Source organism: Martes martes, assembly GCF_963455335.1.
Source record: "Martes martes genome assembly, chromosome: 1".
Lineage (NCBI taxonomy): Eukaryota > Metazoa > Chordata > Mammalia > Carnivora > Mustelidae > Martes > Martes martes.
The window spans coordinates 109,072,814-109,091,361 of record NC_137888.1 but is presented as its reverse complement, the minus strand read 5'-3'; the positions used below and the strand labels follow the sequence as shown (position 1 = coordinate 109,091,361).

At 42.1% G+C, this 18,548-nt stretch overlaps 1 protein-coding gene across 2 annotated transcripts in view; it reads right to left on the bottom strand.

Annotated features, from left to right (window-relative positions):
• The window catches only part of LPP (LIM domain containing preferred translocation partner in lipoma), a 659,735-nt gene that overhangs the window by 333,219 nt on the left and 307,968 nt on the right, over positions 1-18,548 (bottom strand). Inside the window, exon 6 of one of the 2 annotated variants that reach the window (XM_080814680.1) lies at positions 6,721-6,846. In XM_080814680.1, coding sequence (XP_080670806.1) covers positions 6,721-6,846 — 126 coding nt within the window. The remainder of the gene's footprint in view (positions 1-6,720; positions 6,847-18,548) is intronic. The other variant, XM_080814681.1, reaches the window with a different exon arrangement.

Here is an 18,548-nt window from a genome sequence, read left to right as displayed (position 1 = left end):
CACCCCAGGCTCTAGCAGGCCTGGCTTCTCCATGGTGTTCAACAGCAGTGACCTGCTCCGCTCCCTCTCCCATCACTGCAAGGACCTACCCTACACCAGATACCAGGAGCACATTCTTACACTGGGGCAGGTGAAATGGGCATTTTTGTGCCAAAGTTTTGTAGAGGTGCAATCCAAGGTATATTTTTGGCCCAAATTTCCACTCTGAAAATGTTACATTTTCATGGCACTCAAAACAAAGATTAAAAGCTAACTTTATTAATAAATTATTTGTCACATATGACACAAACAGAAGCATCACCTTCTAAAAAAAAAGGGGGGGGAGGAGGTATAAATGTTATTGAGATGCAATTATATACAATCTAAAAATTAATTGCCCGTCATCAAACTCTTGGTATGCAGGTCTGAGTCAGCTAACCACTCGTCCACCCCCATCGCATTGCTGAGGTTTTCTAGCAGGTACAGACTAATTCAAAATAAACCAGAGCTTCTCAACGCAGACAGTGCAAGGAATAAGATCTGTTTTTCTTCTCAAGCGGTGTTTTCAGACATTTTATTTTATTGTACTTTGGCTCGTTTCGTGTATATATATATACAAAACCATATATATATATATATGTGTGTGTGTGTGTGTATATATGTACATATATATGGTTTCTACAGTGTTTCAACTTTCCGTATAGCTCTCAAAGAAAGCTATTAGTAAACAGACACTACAGATCTAGAGACAACTTGAATGTTACTTTTCCCTAGCAAATCACAGCATGCTCCTAAGTTTTTCCCGGGACAATATAGGAAAAGAAAGACAACACTGCCCACACCTATTCCCTTTCTCAAACAGCCTAAGACCCAGCTCCTATCTCAGTTCTCAAGGAGCCCAGCAAGGACCCAGCAAGGTCCCAGCGTGCAGCGATAGCTCACATCCCACTAGAGTGGGACGGCGGCTCAGCATCTGTCCCCCAGTGGCCTACATGTTTGAGTTTCACTGAATAATACGAAATATGAAAAGTTTAATTACTAATTAATCTCCCCTGCAGCTGCTCATGGCTTTTGCAAGCTGGAACAGGGTATGCAAGAGAATAGAAGATCCACGGCACCACCAGACTCCACCCTGATTACACCGTCCCAAGCCCTCGGGGCCACATGAATTCCTAATAAAAAGCCTTCCATACAACAAGCACACACCTGAAATACTTTCTCATTTGGCCTCACAGATTATTACTCTATGAAAAGAACTTAGCGTGGGAGCCCAGGGATTGCAATTAAAGATGTGTCCACGTGACCAAACAGTGGCATATTCTCCATTTCCAAATAGACTAAGAAGTTACAGTCATTTTTAAATGCCTTAAATTAGGAGGATAAATATGTCATTTATAGGGTAAACAGCATGCAGAAATGATAAGCTCCAAATCTTCAAAGACCCAAAGCTTTAAAGCAAGCTCCAGACACAAGCTAACAATCCCAAAGCAAAATGGGAAAAATCACGTCAACAGTCGGTTGCTTTGAGCCAAAACCTTATTTCTTGTGGCTCTAGAACAATACTGCACCTCTGCAAAAGGGAAGTCATTGTAGTCACCATGTCCATCTTAGAAAAAAAGGAAAGGAAGCTAAGCCCATTGACGTGCTAGTTCCCACAAATGAAGGTCTTCCTAGAGAGGTGAGCACATGGAATGGAGAAGACAGTAGTCTTCTGTCCAGCAAATTTGGAGTCTAAGCTCTCAAACTATGCCTGGGCCTATCTTTATCCCCAAAATCTCTCCAAGATTTTCATACTAACATAAATGAGGATAGTGAAATCCCATTTGATCAATTCAAAATCGACTTAATTGAAAAATTACTAAATCTCCAGGTACCATGAACTATTAACATAAAATACCTAAAAGTTCTTCCAGGTCACCTAGGGACCAGCTCCAGCACTAACCCAACTCCTTGTGTGAAGAACAGGCAGCTTTGTACTAGGAATGAGAAAAACAGCACTCTAGCTCTGCCTCTGCTCAGAGAAGGGGGAAAAAATTTCATGATCTATCCCTTGTCTTGTAAGGAATTGTCAGAATTACACAGCTGCCCTTCCACCAAGAAATGATGCTCAGTGGGTGAGGTCTAGATATATACTAACTCACAGATGCTATATGGTCATAAATTTTCTGTCTACCTTTGAGGTATGCTCTTTATCTCCTCCTTCTTATGTTTCCAAGACATATTTTTAGGGAAAGTACCACAAAAGAGAGACACTGTGGAATAAACTAATTGAGATGCTAAAAAGAACCAAACTGTCCCTTGGTTGTTGTTATCATCCACAGAGAACCGTTATAGCATGGTTCAGGAAAAAGAGAATCATTGATCTTGCCTCTAACCAAGCCTCATCGAACAATATTCTTTCCCTCTCTAGGGAAAAGCTTTCCTTCTGTAAAGTAAGTGTTGGGCGACATGACCTCAAGAGCTCACTTAAGCTCTGTGATCACACTGGGTCTGTGATTCACCCCATAACCACCTCTGACCTGCTCACATCTGTTCTTCTAAAACTATTTCCTATTACATACATTATAAAATGATTAGAAATTTTAGTTTCAAACACTGAGGTAGTTTCATTGCATAACTCTGTGCGGTATCACAAATGCATATTTTTATATTATAAAATTTATTTAAAAAATTACCCCCAATCCCACTGTAGCCAGAAATTGCTAGGCTATCTCCCCCAAATCCCTGCCCCATCCCACACACTGGCCATTCCTCCTCTTACTATGAGTCCTTGGGCATGAAGAGGGAAACCTACGTATTAAGTACCGGTGATTTCCTCATCTACCATTCCCCTTTGAATTCCACATATCCTATATGTCACAAAGGACCTAAGTCATTCCTCAAATAAGACATTCACTTTCAACATTCCTTGAATTCCTCATTCCTATTTTTCTGGTACCTTTAAACCTATATCCTTCCCGTGGTGTATGCAGCCAAGTAAACGCAATGTTCTGTAAAGTCTGCCCTAACACTTCCCTAGAAAGGTATAAAGTATAATGTTGATATTCCTGTTTTTGATTTTTCAACAATTTCAACATATGGTGAGTCACATGATAACTTCAAGGAGCACAGGGAAATGCTTCTTTGGTGTACTTTTGAATTGTTTATGGGCTTGTCTCTTCTGCAAGACTAGGAATTACTCTAGAGCAAGGACATATTGATGCTGATCTTTATATTTCCAATGCCTAATCCACAGTGGGATCTCAATCAATGTTAGGTTAGTGAACGGATATGTAGGATTAAGTCAAATTTCCCAAAATTAAGAAATGGATAAATAAACACACAGAACTAAAGTTGGGAAATCTGAGAGCACGAAGAAGTCCTTTGGGAAAAGGAGGAAACTGTCCCATAAAATGTATTTTTAATAGCTCAGGCATTTTTTTTTAAATTTCTTTTCAGCATAACAGAATTCATTGTTTATGCACCACACCAGTGCTCCATGCAATACATGCCCTCCTTAATACCCACCACCTGGCTCAGGCATTTTTTAAAGTTATAGAGCTCCTTTGGACCTCTCTGTCTGCAAATACTTCACATATATCATCATTTTTCTTTAGATCCATTAGTCAACGCAGCCTAACAAAGGTGATTCAGAGGTGGGCTTGGGTAAGCATACAACATATGCTTAAATGATGAGAAACCATAGACCTACTAGCCTACTTTAAGTATTCGGATGACTCAACAGATTCTGTAATTTGCTTTGTATCAAAAATGGAAACATCAAAGTTGGGCATTAACAGTCTACACTTCTAGGACTTTCCAAGTACCTTTTAATTACAACACAACACCATCTCCTGCAAGCATCATCTCTTGACACATAATTTTTTTTATATATTTTAAGTGTGTGATTATTGTTCTCACAGCCCGTAATTATGTTAACCAATAAATACTAACACATCTAATTCAGTTCCACCAGAGTAAAGGTAATTCAGAAGAATGAGATGTATCTCCCAATTAACCCTTACTTTCCTGAGTCTGAATAATAAAAAAAAAAGTTAGAAAAGATCACTCTTTACATTCTGAATGGAATAGGCATATTGAAACTAGATTTTTTCCTAATCCTCAACTTCTTCTATTTAAGGGTCACCATTATTAGCTTCTTTAACCTTCTAAATGTTTTATTTTTTTATGAGAAGCCATACTTAAGGGATACTGTTACTCATATGATTAATTTCATAGTTTTGTCATTGGCTAAAACAAAACACAACAAAACGAAACAAACATTAAACACAAAACCAAAAAAAAACAAAACAAAAAAGTCCTGGCATCCTCAATCTTGTTCTAGAACTTATAACCAAACACACACAAAAGTCAAGGTCCCGCTGGGCCCACACTATCGTCATATGTCCTGAGACATGTCACTTACCTGCCACATCTTTTGTTTCCTCAGCCATGAACTAAGCACACCCTCTGTGTCATAAGAGTTGAGGCATCTGTATCTTACTCAAGTGAGAACATAGGTGAAAGCGCTTTACAAACAGTAAAGTACTGTCCAAACATCAGGGATTATGAGTTTGTGTGCACAGTAAGACGGCTTAAACAAAAAGGTAGCTGCTAACTAACCCATTAAAATGTAGCGATTTATGGGAGGCATGCATAGACATAGTCTGAAAGAATGAAACCTATATTAAGCAAAAACCTCTAAGTAAAACATCCCCAGCATATATCAGGGTATAAGAATTTAGGAGATAAAAAACAATAGCAACAACAAAGACTAAAGAAAAGCCCTAATACAGAAAGGCAGGTCGATGCGGTGGGGAATAGAGGTATTTAAGCACAAGACAGGTGAGTCCCGCTGTAAAGTCCATGGTCTCACTATCCCGAGAAACTGGACTTGAGGTATGCGTTGGGTGGAATAGAGAAAACGTTTAACATCAAGCAATGGCCGGGGGCGACGAAGGAAGCAAGGCTTGTTGAAGAATCATTCTCCGACTTGGGCTCATCCTCCTGGATCCTTCCAGAGTTGGTCTCATTTCTATGTTTTTGCTTTTGTTTTTTTCTAGAATGAATTTTAAACGTCCCCCTGTTTGAGAACCTTCAAATATTCCCCATTATCTTTAGAAACAACAGGCCAGAATATTAATCTGGCCTTCAACCCTGTCCAGGGGCTCTCAACAGGGAAACTTCTGGTCCTAGAGCCCACCTTCAGTGGCGCCCTCTGCAGCCACCCAGTCGCTTGCAGTGCCCTGAAGGCACCTGGACCTTCCTGCTTTCCAGCTCAAGCTGTTCTCCCTTCTGGCCCCCAACATGGCACCCTGCAGCTGAACATGCAGGTTCTCTGATAAACCTTCTCAGAGTCTGCCACGTTCATGGGCTTCTACCATATCTGCCAGAGAGGACTTCTAAAATCATGGGCCCTCGGAAGATGGCAGCTTGGTTCTTTTTCCTCCCTTCCACTGACTCACTTTCCTTCTCCCAACAGTTTCCCCCAAAGACCAGAGCGCCTGCTCCACACCTGCTGCTCAGGGCTTGTTAACAGAAATGAAATGCTCTTCCAACACTGACAGGCCTGCTAGAGCCAAGACAGCTGAGGAACCACCAGGCTCCGGTGTTTTGCCTTGTGCCCCACAGGGTGGACAGCCCCATGATGTGTCTAGAAAAGGTAATGGGAATATGTCTAATGAGGAAAGGACTGCCATCTTCTGTGTGGAAATGCCTGACAGAGGAGAGGCCAGATCGGCCTTCAGCTTGTGAAAGAATCCCTGTGAATATAGGAGCTGTTGTCCAAGAAGCAGAGCAAGCTTCAGAGTGCCATACGCACTGTCACGTACCAAGCAAACATTACACGAGTCAACGAGTGACGACAGTGCCAGTCCCATGTTTGCACCTAGAGCTCTGCTCGCTGTCTTCTGAGGACTCAGAAGCCCTTGAAGAGATCTACCATGGCCGTCTCGAGACCCGAGAGAGACACGATGACCCACACCAGTGGAAGATCAGCTTCTGTTATGTAGGTAGTAAATGGAGGAGCCAAGAAAGAGCCGAGCCCCAAAGTGAGCAAAGAAATGCACAGAAGAGCTAATGACAAGGCTCCGTTTGCACTGAAAATACAGATTCTGATTGCTATGACTAATTCTGGTGAGATGGAGGAGAAATATGTATTTCCAAAGTGTCGATGCTGGTAGAAGCCATTCACAACCTTTGGAAAGAAAAGTAAGTGGTCATGCTCCTCAATGTAGAAATCCTACCCTGAGGAGTCTGAGACAGGGAAAGAACTCCAGAGAAAATGGACATGAACATGTCCCTCAGAGCATTACTTACAAGAACACCCCCAAAATAGAAGCCACCTCAAAACCCAACATAAAGGTTTCTTTACAGAAGACAGAGCCCTCACCGTAACTTGAACCTAGCCATGCTAAATCGTATCTGTGAACACTATACCGACATATAACAAAATACCCCTCCTAGGGAAAGCCAGAAAGAGGACAGGGCAATAAAATAAGAGAAGGTGTAATTTTCACAAGATTTTTGTGTAATGTTCTTGAGTTCCTTTAAAAAAAAAAAACAACTTGCAAATTCAATTGAAGAAGTTTCTGTCAACGAACATATGTTGATACTTAAAAAAAAAAAAAAAAGACAACGTAGAACACTAATTCTGAGAAGATCACACAGGAATGGAAGGGCAACAAGACGCAGCCTGCTCTCTCAGGTTGTTGTGGACTCTGGGTGGCCTGCAGTGCGGACTCGTTGACAGAAGGCTCTTACCTGTGGGGGCCGAGGCTTGTAGGGGGAGCTGCACTCAAGGTCGGCCAAGATGCTAGTCAGTGAGTCTATCTCGGCATCCAGGCTCGAACGCCTCTCCTCAAGGGTCTTGCCTCCAGGATTTCCCTGCTGGAAGCAACAGAGACACGTTACCCAAAAAAACATCTTCAGCGTCTAAGGATATCAGTCTGCGTTGAAATCTCTCGAATTATAGTGTGGCTTTGTCCAAGATTTTTTGCACTTCATTTATTTTAGCTTTTACAAACTCTGAAGTAGAATTATCCTGTTTTGACAAATAAGAAAACTGGAAGATATGAAGTGATTTGCCTAAAATCACACCCATTAGAGGCTTGTGTGTGTGTGTGTGTGTGTGTGAGTTTACAAGTGAAAGGAAATAAATGTCTCTATCCCCATGCTGAAGGAGCAGATTCAACTTGGGAGGGATATTACAAGTTCTTTGTATTCAGAAACCATCACACAGAATGACAGCATTTGAGTTGGAGCAGGACAGGGCACAGGCGGGAGACTGATGGTCTAGGAAGAGGAATCGGCTAAGTGTGAATATTAGATGTGTCTGTGAGAGAGACACAGTGCATTCCAAGCAATGCACTTTCAAAGGGCCCTAAAAGGGGTCTGCTCAGATTTCTGGCCAAGGGGCTGCAGAGGAAGCATGTGGTGGTGGTCACTGATTATGCGGCTGGAGATCTATGGACCTCACCCATCAATACCCCATGTTATCACAAGTACCAGTCTCCACCTGCACTCAGAGAAGCACAGGAGGTGAGTAGGGGGCAAGACGCTATCACAAGGGCATTCCCAGGAATCCTGGACAGGCCTGGGGAAAACAAGCAAACAGTCTGCCTACAGCTTAAGGCAAGGAAACAAAAACTGAGACGGTCCTTAGATTTGGAAGCAGGGTGAGTTAAAATAGTATTTTAAGGTGACAGAGTGTACCGAATGTGGACTGTATTGAGAGTGTCTCTTAGGACTCCATGAAGAAACCAAAGTGCTGGGTGCCTGGGAGGCTCAGTTGGTTAAACGTCTGTCTTCAGCTCAGGTCATGATCCCAGGGTTCTGGGATCGAGTCCCAGATCAGGCTCCTTGCTCAGCAGGGAGCCTGCTTCTCAGTCTGCCTGCCATTCCCCCTGCTTGGGCGCGTGCTCACTCGCGCGCTCTCTCTCCCTCTCTGACAAATAAAATAAAATCTATATATTTAAAAAAAAAGAAAGAAAGAAACCAAAGTGTATCTATAGCAAGACCCAATCAAAATGAAATGATGGGATATTGCTATAATCTAATCAACTCTGTTGAACTGTCTAAGGCCGTTAAATATCGGGATAGGGTGTGAAAGAGTTTAGAAAAAGCATTGACCAAGAAACCAGAATATCCCCAGCAATAACAAAAAACAGGGTACCTTGACAAACTAACATTAAATATTATAATCCTCTAAGTAAATGTTAGTGAGTACACTACATTGGGTAACAATAGCGTAATAGTATTGCTTATTAATATCACTCACTCTTTTTCCTCTAGTAGCTTGCTCACCAACCCACCTTTCCTGACTCCTGGAACTTAACTTTAAGTCTCTGCAGAAAACAGACGTAATAGGATCTGGTGTGTCTGTCAGTCTCTTGTGAATTTAGCTTACGTGAGTTCATCCCTCTGGACCTGATGTGTCCCAGGCATACTGATAACATCAACATCTATGAAGTCATAGCCCAGCCCCATGGAGCCAAATGCAGACTGTTGACGGTCCCAGAAGCAGTGGCATCCTTACTGGTGAGCCCTCGGTAAATAGGGGTAACGTTTATCCCATTATCTAACGTAGCGTCCTCATCATTTTCTGGTTCTGAGTGTATTTCCATGACCCTAGTACAGCACTCTGACCCCTCACCCCGACTTGTGTATTTTTCCCATAATATCTATCATCTCATAATATCTATCTATTATAATATCTATCATCTAACAGTATCTCTTCTATGTATTTGGCTGTCTATTGTCAGTGTGCCGAAGAGAACACACACTTCATGAAGACAGGATTTTGTCCATTTTGCTCCTCACTGTTTCCCCAGAATCTTGCTCGGGTCCTAATCATGGAAGTGTTCAATAAATTCTTTGAGTAAATAAATGAATGGGTAGTGAGAGACTCTGCCACAGGTCATCAGCAACCTTTCTCATATCCACCATCTTTTGGGTGAACACGGCTAGAGGCACAACAGGGGCAGGGGCTACTCTTGTATATGGAATATACAATAGGTTCTAGAAAGCGAATCAAAATCCCAGAATACATGTGTGTGCACACCTGTGTGTGTCTGTATATCCCCTGCTGTATGGCCCAGACTTGTAGGTTGCCCTTGAGAAAATGGATTTTCCTCCGCTCGCTTGCCATAGCCAAAAATGAAAAACAGTAATAATGGCAGGTGGGTTATGTTTTCTCGGGGTCTGAATTTCCAGTTTGACCAAGCCCTACAAAGCCCATGGGTCTCTGTCCTAGGAAGATAAGTTTTCAGAGTGCTAGTCTCTCAATCAGAGGTGATCTCACTTATCCCACTGAGCAGTAGTAACTATGAAATACGGCACTATCATAAAGAATAAAGCCCCTTTAAAATTTAACATTCATGTAAACATCCTGGGGAATGGGTCCTGGCACAACATGAAAAGACGGGACATTAGCGTTTGGGAAGGCGACAGAGAACTACGTGAATCTGATTCTCCTATTATGTATTTCCATAGCTTCACAGGCAGCATAATATATTGGTAGGGGTGGGGGACTGGTTAAATGCTTCTCTGGGCCATAGTTTCCTCCCCCTCACCTGCCCTACCTAAGCCAGAGGGATGTTACAAGATTCTGATAAGAAAATGGATGGGAAAATACTTTGTAAATTGTAAAGTGCTATAATTACGATCATTTTCTTAAATAGCACTAATTATAGTAACGAGTAACTATAAATTAATATGAATAATATAGCTATTGTTAATTATTCTTCTTCTTAAAGGGAGCATCATTCATTAAGTGTCCCCTCGGGGTATCAGTGAAGAGACAGAATCAGGTCTTCAACATCTGTACTTTAACGGCAGTAGAAAGTACATCAACTGCCCATGCTCTAAGTACTGGGGTATCTAACAACAGAGACTCAAAAGTTGCAGAATCAGCCTGAGCTATACAATGGAACAAGTAATTATAGTGCTTAGCAAGCCTGTACATGCAAGGCTTCATTTGGTATCCAGCCTCCTTATCCTCTCTTCCCTCCAAGTTGGGACTACTCCCCATTTTTAGTTCCTCCTAGGGGGTTGACGTAATTCAACAAGCCCCAGCCTAGTGCTATGTGATTGTGCACGATGACCCCCAGCCTCTTGCTGCCCAGCCTGACCTTCCGATAAGAACCCTGCTGCCATATTTCAACCCCCATCATAGATTAGAACAGGTCTCTTTCTCACAGTTGTGTCTCTGTTTTATCCCTCAGTTCAAATAATGGAAGTCCTGCCACTTCCTCCACCAATGTTCCTCTTGGTCGTCTCCTCTACGGAACCTGTAGAGGCAGGAACAGTCCTTCTCAACAATCTATGTTATATCCCAGAGGCAACTGTCTTACAACCAACTCACAGAATGGCACATGCTTAGCAACATGTCTTCCTAACTTCCTGTCACTGCAGCCTTAAAATTACCTGCTCAAGGCCCAGTAACACTAAGGAAGATTCCCCTGGCACTTGGCTTAAAACTCTTTTTCTATGGATAAAGAAGATGTGGTGTGTATATATATATATACAATGGAATATTATGCAGCCATCAAAAGAAATGAAATTTTTCCATTTGCGACAATGTGGATGGAACTAGAGGGTATTATGCTGAGTGAAATAAGTCAATCAGAGAAAGACAATATCATATGATCTCCTTGATATGAGAAAGTTAAGAGGCAAAGTGGGGGACTTGGGGGTATGGAAGGAAAAAAAAATGAAACAAGATGGGATCGGGATGGAGACAAACCATGAGAGACTCCTAATCTCATGAAACAAACTGAGAGTTGTGGGGGGAGGCGGGTAGGGAGCGGGCAGTTGGGTTATGGACATTGGGGAGGGTATGAGCTATGGTGAGTGCTGTGATATGCTAATAAAAAATTAAAATTAAAAAAAAAGAAAAAAAAAAAACAACCCTTTTTCTAGATTCTGCATGACCTCCTGTGAAGGGGTCACTGTGATATTAACAATCCTCATGCTCGTCAACCGTAACTGGAGAGATTCCGGTGTCTTAGTCCAGCTTCTGCCAAAAAACAAGGCCTGAGACAAAAGCTAGTGTGTAGGTCACTGGCTTGGGGAATGACACTCAGGAAAGAGGACTGAAGGGCTGGAGGACTAAAGTGGGGGAGGAGGGAAGACCAGTTTCAAGGTGCTGGAGTGAGCTGGTCGGTGCAATGAGCAACTAGGGCTCCAAGATCCTCAGGCTCCAGTTCCCCATGGGATTAGGGCTGCCTATGAGTTATAAACTCCCCTGTTTGCATGTCAAGAAGTAGAATGTTGGCAGAAAACCATCAGGGCAAAAAGTGAGAGATAGGTGTTGGAGCTGCTAGGTCATACCCATGCAGAGGTAGGCGCCAGAGCAGTGGCTGGGGTATGCAGGTGGGAGGAGAGGACTCGAGGCTGGATACCAATGGGGTCCAGTGACTGTGTCTGTTCACTCGCTAACAATTCTAACCCCCCCATGAGTTAGCCATCCATAGGATATTATTTTCTATAAGATATTTATTTTCATTCATTCAATAAAAATGTCTGTGACAAAACTCACCAAACCACAACTGGGGCTTATTATAACTTGGAAAATCGTAATTCTTCATGCCACTAACAGAATTATAGGATGATGACTTTCCCAGTGCAAACATGTAAGAACAGACTCGAAAGCAGAGCCAGGTACCAAAGTGTATAGCATATTTCCAAGAGTCCAGCTTGAAATGGGTAATGTTTTTGCCCACACACTGTTTATCCATGAACTACAGGTGATAGACAAGGAGTGACTGCATTGAGTTAGTAAAGAGTATTCACTTGTATTTACCCATTCTTTATAACCAAAGGTCTTCACTTAAAAAAAAAAAAAAAAAAAACACCTCACAGGAAAGTTGAACTCCACCCACATGCATACCTTTCCCACAGATCATCAATAACCAACACTTTGCCTTTGCCATACTTATTTGCCCTTGCATTCTCTCTCTCTTTCTCTCTCTCTCTCTCTCTCTCTCTCTCGTAACAAACAGATTTATTTGTTCCATTTGTTATTGTAGCTAAACCACTTGAAAGAAGTTGGCAAACTGCCCCTCCCCATATACTTTGGCTTACATCTCCTAGGAACTCCTTGTACCATGATCACACCTGGGAAGTGTAACACAGGTGTGGATTTTTTTTTTTTTTTTTTAAGTAGGCTCCATGCTGAACCCAACATGGGGCTTGAACTCACGACCCTGAGATCAAAACCTGAGGTGAGATCCACAGTCGGATGCTCAACTGACTGAGGCACACCAGTACCCCCGGGTGTAGAATTTTCCAATGTGCACACATGCTCACATTCGCCAGCAATCTCAGTAATGCCCTTTTATTTATTGTTACTACTTTCCATCCAGAATCCAAATGAAGATCACACGCTGAGATGACAGTTCTTCTAGACTCTCCCCTCCGCCCTCCCTCCCAGCCTATTTTTATCTTGCATGAAACTGACTAAGAATTCAGGCCAGGTGTCTTATAAAAAGTTCAACAATCTTGCTTTGTCTAATGATTAGAGGTGGATTAAAACAAGTTGGACAAGAATATTATATGCACAAAGCTGGGTCCTTCCCACCACCTCACAACAGGAAGCTCAGGATGACAGCTGGGCTTGGTTTAGTGATATCAAATTTGATGCCTTGATTCAGGTGGTGTCTACCAGAGTTCTACATTGTAGAAGTTGCTCTCTTCCCTTTTCAATCAATAAATTATCTGTGAGGTGACACTTTAAAACCCTGCTATTATTCTGCTCATCAAGAACCTTTCCCCTGGGGTGCCTGGGTGGCTCCGTTGGTTAAGCCACTGCCTTTGGCTCAGGTCATGGTCCCGGAGTCCTGGGATCGAGTCCCACATAGGGGTCCCAGCTCTGCAGGGTATCTGCTTCTCCCTCTGATCTTCTCCCCTCTCATCCTCTCTCTCTCTCTCTCAAAATAAATAAATAAATTAAATCTTAAAACAGAACAAAAAAGTTAAAAAAAAAAGGGAAAAAAAAAGAACCTTTCTCCCAAAGGTTTTAGCACCCAGAGATGGTCCTTGCTTGGACTGATTACTGCATCAGTGGGTGCAAAATGGGGACAGTGTTCACTATTAATGAGTGGATACCAGTGCATTCTGCATAGCATAATAACAAGTCATTTGGTAAGTATTCATGTCCGTTTTGAAATAGGGGAGCAGGACAAACCAGGAAGTCCTTTGCTATGAAAAAACATCAGGAACCGCCTGATCAAATCAAGAGTGTTACAAAGAGAGTTCCTATTTAGGCTGTTAAGAGAAACAAAGGATCAAGGGAATGGTCTAACTAATTAAGAACCATTGTCTGTCCTAGAAGTTTACTTCCTGGAATTAGAGCCCATACCCAGTATCACACTCAAACCATGCATGGGCCTAACCTCATCCTTAGCAATGCCCAGAATCTTTGAGGTGGCCAAGCAATCACAATGACACATCACAGAAGGGGGATCTCAAGGGCCAAGATTTTTATGTGACCGCTCAAAAGCACACCTGTGAAAGAAACCAAATCATCAGAGAATAAAACTTGATGTTCGATGTACTAAACCGATGATATTTAAAAACCATGCTTCCCAAAGCACAGGGAACTTGAGCAGACCCCATGTGTAACACCAAGGGAATCCCAACAGGACCCAAGTTTTGGCTTCCTTTTGTGATTCATTAGGGAAAAAAAAAAAAATTCCCAGATAGCTTAGAAATATAAAACTATCTCATCTCAGGAAACCCTAGAAGGCTAGGAACACAAAACAGTACATTCTTTCACACGCAATTTTGATTTTCTTTTCAGTGGAATTAAGTATTAATAATACAGCATGGATTTCACCTCATCTTTATTTTCTTTTAGGGTTGGTGAAGTTCATTACTCCCTTATTTCTAACATTAATGAAAAAAACGAACGTGGCCAGTGATAACAAAAGGGATACCAAAAAGCTGTACAGTCTATAAACAACAAAACTAAGTATCTATCATTGATCATCTCTCTCTCTCTAATGAAGCTGAGAATATAATCAATGAATTTCTTTGTGATCATTTTTATGAAATTCCCTTACCACACAAAGAGTAGTGGCAAAGCCTCTGGTGTCAGCCTTGCAGGGGTTAGATACCCACAGCTGCCACCTGTCAATTTGGTGACATTAAGCAGTCTACCTAAACTCTCTGGGCCTCAGTTCCTCATGCTGCTGTTATAAGGATTAAATGAATTTATACGTGCCAAGGACTGCTCATATCTTAAGTATTCAATAAATAATAGCTACTCAACTATTACCTTGAGCACAGTCTCAAAATAAAATGCTTTGGCTGACACAGTCACAGTGAGTATAAGTTTTAAAAGCATCTGGATTCAAAGTAAACTCAGAGGCTGAAGCTTCTGTTAGATGAGGCTCCTGGGATTCTTAAACCAGGATGGTGTTAGGAATGAACTATGAAGAACCAAGTTAAGAGCCTGGCTCTCAAACTGTCATCTGCTGTAGAACCACTTGGAGAGCTTGTTGAAACACAGGTTCCTGGATCCAACTCCCAGGGTTTTGGATTCTGTGTATGTCCCGTGAAGCCCAAGAATTTACATTTCTAACAAGTTCTCAAGGGACGCTGACAAGTGTGGGTCTGAGGACCACACTTTGAGAACCATTGCTCTAAGGAGATTCCCTACACAATGAACACTTAAAAGGGTGTGTGTGTGTGTGTGTGTGTGTGTGTGTGTGTGTCTGCGTGTGCCTTGAAAATACCAAGAGACAATCCAGATAATGAATAACAAAGATCTGGATAAAAATAAAGTGGCAACAGTAACACCGCTTCTTACCATTATCCCCCATGCTATATAATAATACAAGTCCCCTTATCACACTGATTCTGATAATGTTGAGTCAACAGGCAGCATACAGTACTGAAAATTACAGAAAATATGACCTATTTTATCTAAGAGAAATGTCACTTTATTGAAGAGACCCAAAATGCTGGAAGAGAGGGAAAAAGTGCTTTAATTCATGTCTGTGTACTCTCCTTCCTACTGATTTAGCTGAAGGGTGTACCTTTCTGAAACCTTTCTGAAACCCACCCAAACCTACTCTCCTCTGAGAAGACATTACTGATAACCTACTGACTTGATAACTGGCTCTTTGTCTAATTCTGTGGGATAGCAATAGTCATAGTGTAAATCTCATTGCTGATTTGCGCAAACAGCTCTCCCATGCTGCTCTAAGAAATGTTTGTGCTAAGAAGCATGCAGGCTTGATCGCTAACCTCAAGGGGTTTACAGTCTACTGGATAATGTTACTTTCAAATCTGCCTAGTAGTATCAAATACACTACGTTCTTTGAGACCCTTCGTAAAACCATTTGGAAAAGATGAGATTTAAAAACAAAAGCAATCCCCTTCCCTAAGAAGCCTATTATCCAATGGCTGGCAAAAATACTATTCCACTTTCTTAATGGGCAAAATTGGGCTAAAACGCCAGTCTTTTTAGCATCTAAAAAGATTCATCTACCCACGAGATAAGGACAGTGGTAAAAAGTGCCACAAAAAGCCATCTTTGGAGAAAACTCTGTTGTGTTCAAAATAGAGACAACATTTTTATGATTCAAAAGAGTAACAGCTTGGCAACGGGAACACAGCACTGAAGAAACAGAAAGTAGGGTAACAATAGGAGACATTGAGAGTTTCCCATGGTTCTCATATAGCTGAAGCAAAACATCAAGGTAAAACCTAAACACTAGACCTGATCCATACCTCAATTTTTTTTCCTTCACATTCCATATCATCTCATATTTTTCAGTATGAACACACCCAAAGTTGAAAATGTTTGGCCACCCCACATTTCTTTAAAGGAAACAGTCCTGCCACTATCCTTAGTTGCCAAAAGATCCACATTCTGGACCATGTAACTCCACTTCAAAACACTGTGACCCACAGAAACAAGGCTGGTCACCTGACCCAAGGTCCATGAACAGGATGGTGAACCCAACCTTAGGCCAATGACACAAAGATGAGAAGGGCTAATAAAACTCCTTCCCTCATAAATTTGAATGAAGATGCATGTCACAAAGCTACCATGAGGATGAACTGTGGTCATGGTAAGCCAAGAAGATCATGATCGTGGCTAATTACTAATAGTCAAAACACACAAGGAGTTAAGAAGCCAATTACTGGGGGCAGGTGGGGAGTGACAGACATGCCAATAATGGAGAAGCCGAGGATGGAAGAGGGAAGAGTGGAAGGGAGGGAAGAGGAACGAAAAGCAAAGAGAGATGGCCCTAGCACAGAGCCTTCTGCTGCCAGATCCCGCCACATGGATTCTTGAGATAAACTCCTTGACATGGAGGTACTCTGTGGGGTCTCCGCTCCCCAGTCAGTGAGACTGAGCCAGCCAGTACAAGACCCACTTACTCAAAGGACAACAGTGGGAAGCTAAGTCTACCTATGACATCGTAAGCACGGACTTTTGCTTCCTAAAACTCAACTTTTTCCTCTATAAAATGAGGGGAATGAGCCTTCTAGGTCCTCTTTTATTTTTTTTCAGTTCTCTCATTGGACCTATATTGACATTTCACAACTCACCCATCATGATCATTATTGCCCACTTGCAACCAGATCTAAACCTACCTGAGATGGGCCAATTCAGAGTGTAAGCTAACTTAGTTGTAAATAAGAGCAGGGGCATGGTAAAGTGGTCTGTGCTCCAGTACGCACCAGCAGCCTCACTTCTCCCAGCTCTATGCAGAGAAGAAAGCAAAAACAACAGAATACCCTCCCCCAAAATGTACTTTTCAGTGTATTCACTTCCGGAAGTACTGCTACTGTATTCTACTTGTACAAAATTAAAATAATTACTCCTAAAGTAGCTCCTTACAATTAAAATAAGATCAATTTGCATGAGAATAGCTATATAACCACATGGAAAAATATATTATCTATCTATCTATCAATAAAATGCAAATCATAATAACCACAAGTAGGTATTTCACAGTAAAATAAACATGTGCCACTCCTTTTTAAATCGGAAGAACCCTCTGCTGAAAATGAAATTACACACGGAACCCCATGATTTACACAGATAAAAACAGAGCAGCTCTGGCTACAACTACGGCACGGGAAACCTGGGGTTCCGCCTGGAGGGTGGGGGGCCTCCCCACTGCCTCCAGTAACGTCCCTGAAACACTGCTACAACAGATACCTGAAAAATCACTGTGGCAGATCTTGTAGGCAAGCTACAGATGGAGAAACACGATCCTTAAGAGCCACCTTGCCAGTCAGCCTACATACATAGTTTAGCAAACACTATACCAAGCTGCCTCTTCTGCACTGTGTGCATCTGTGTGTGTGTGTGTAAAAAGGAGGCACAAGCATACCTCAGATACTGGGGGTTTGGTTCCAGACCGCCACGATAAAGCAAACATCACAGTCAAGCAAGTCAAAAGAAGTCTCTGGTTTCCCTGTACATACAAGAGTCATGTTTACACTATACTGTAGTCTATTAAGTGTACAATAGCATCCTCTAAAGAAAATAATGTATATACTTTAACTTAAAAATACTTTGTTGTGAAAAAATGCTAACCATCATCCAAGATTTCAGCAAGCCAGTCTCTTTTTGCTGGTGGAGGGTTGCGCTCCATGCTGCGGGGCAGTGGTGCGCTGAAGGGCTTGGGGAAGGGGGTGCTGTGGTGATGTCTTCAAATCAGATAACCATGGAGTTGACTGTGTTAATAGAATCTTCTCTTCATGAACAATTCCTCTGTAGCAGGTGATGCTGTTTGATAGCACTGTACCCACAGAACGTCTTTCAGAATTGGGAGTCAGTCCTCTCATACCCCGCTGCCGCTTTATCAACTAAGTATATGTGATATCCTAAGTCCTTCGTTGTCACTTCAACAATCTTCACAGCATCTTCACCAGGAGTGGATTCCATCTCAAGCAACCACTTTCTTCGCTCCCCCATGAGAAGCAATTCCTCGTCCATTCACGTTTATCATGAGATTGCAGGAATTCAGTCCCATCCTCAGGTTCCACTTGTCAGCCTCATTCTCCTGCTCTTCCCCCGCCCCCTGCAGTTTCTCCAGTGAAGGCTTGAACCCCTCTCCAAGTCATCCATGAGGGCCAGAATCAACTTCTTCCAAATTCCTGTTAATGTTGGTATTTCAAGCTCTTCCTGTGAATCATTAATGTATTTAAAGGCATCTAGAATGGTGAATCCTTTCTAGAAGGTTTTCGACGAACTCTGCCCAGAGGAATTACTGCCTATGGTAGCTGTAGCCCCAGGAAATGCATTGTCTTAAACAGTAAGGCTGGAAAGTTGAACTCACTCCTTGACCCATGGGCCAAGAACAGGTGTTCTTGAAGTGTGAAAACATTAAACTCACTGTCCTTCTCCATCAGTGACTCTCGGGTGACCAGTTGCGTTGTCACTGAGCAGGCACAATTTGAAGGGAATCTTCCCCCTCCCTGTCCCCGGGCAGTAGGTCTCAACCGTGGACTTAAAATATTCAGTAAGCCATGTTGTACTATATGATGACTAATATAACATAAAAAAAAAAATGTTGTAAACAGATGTGCTGTCATCTAGGCTTTGTTTTTCCATTTATAGA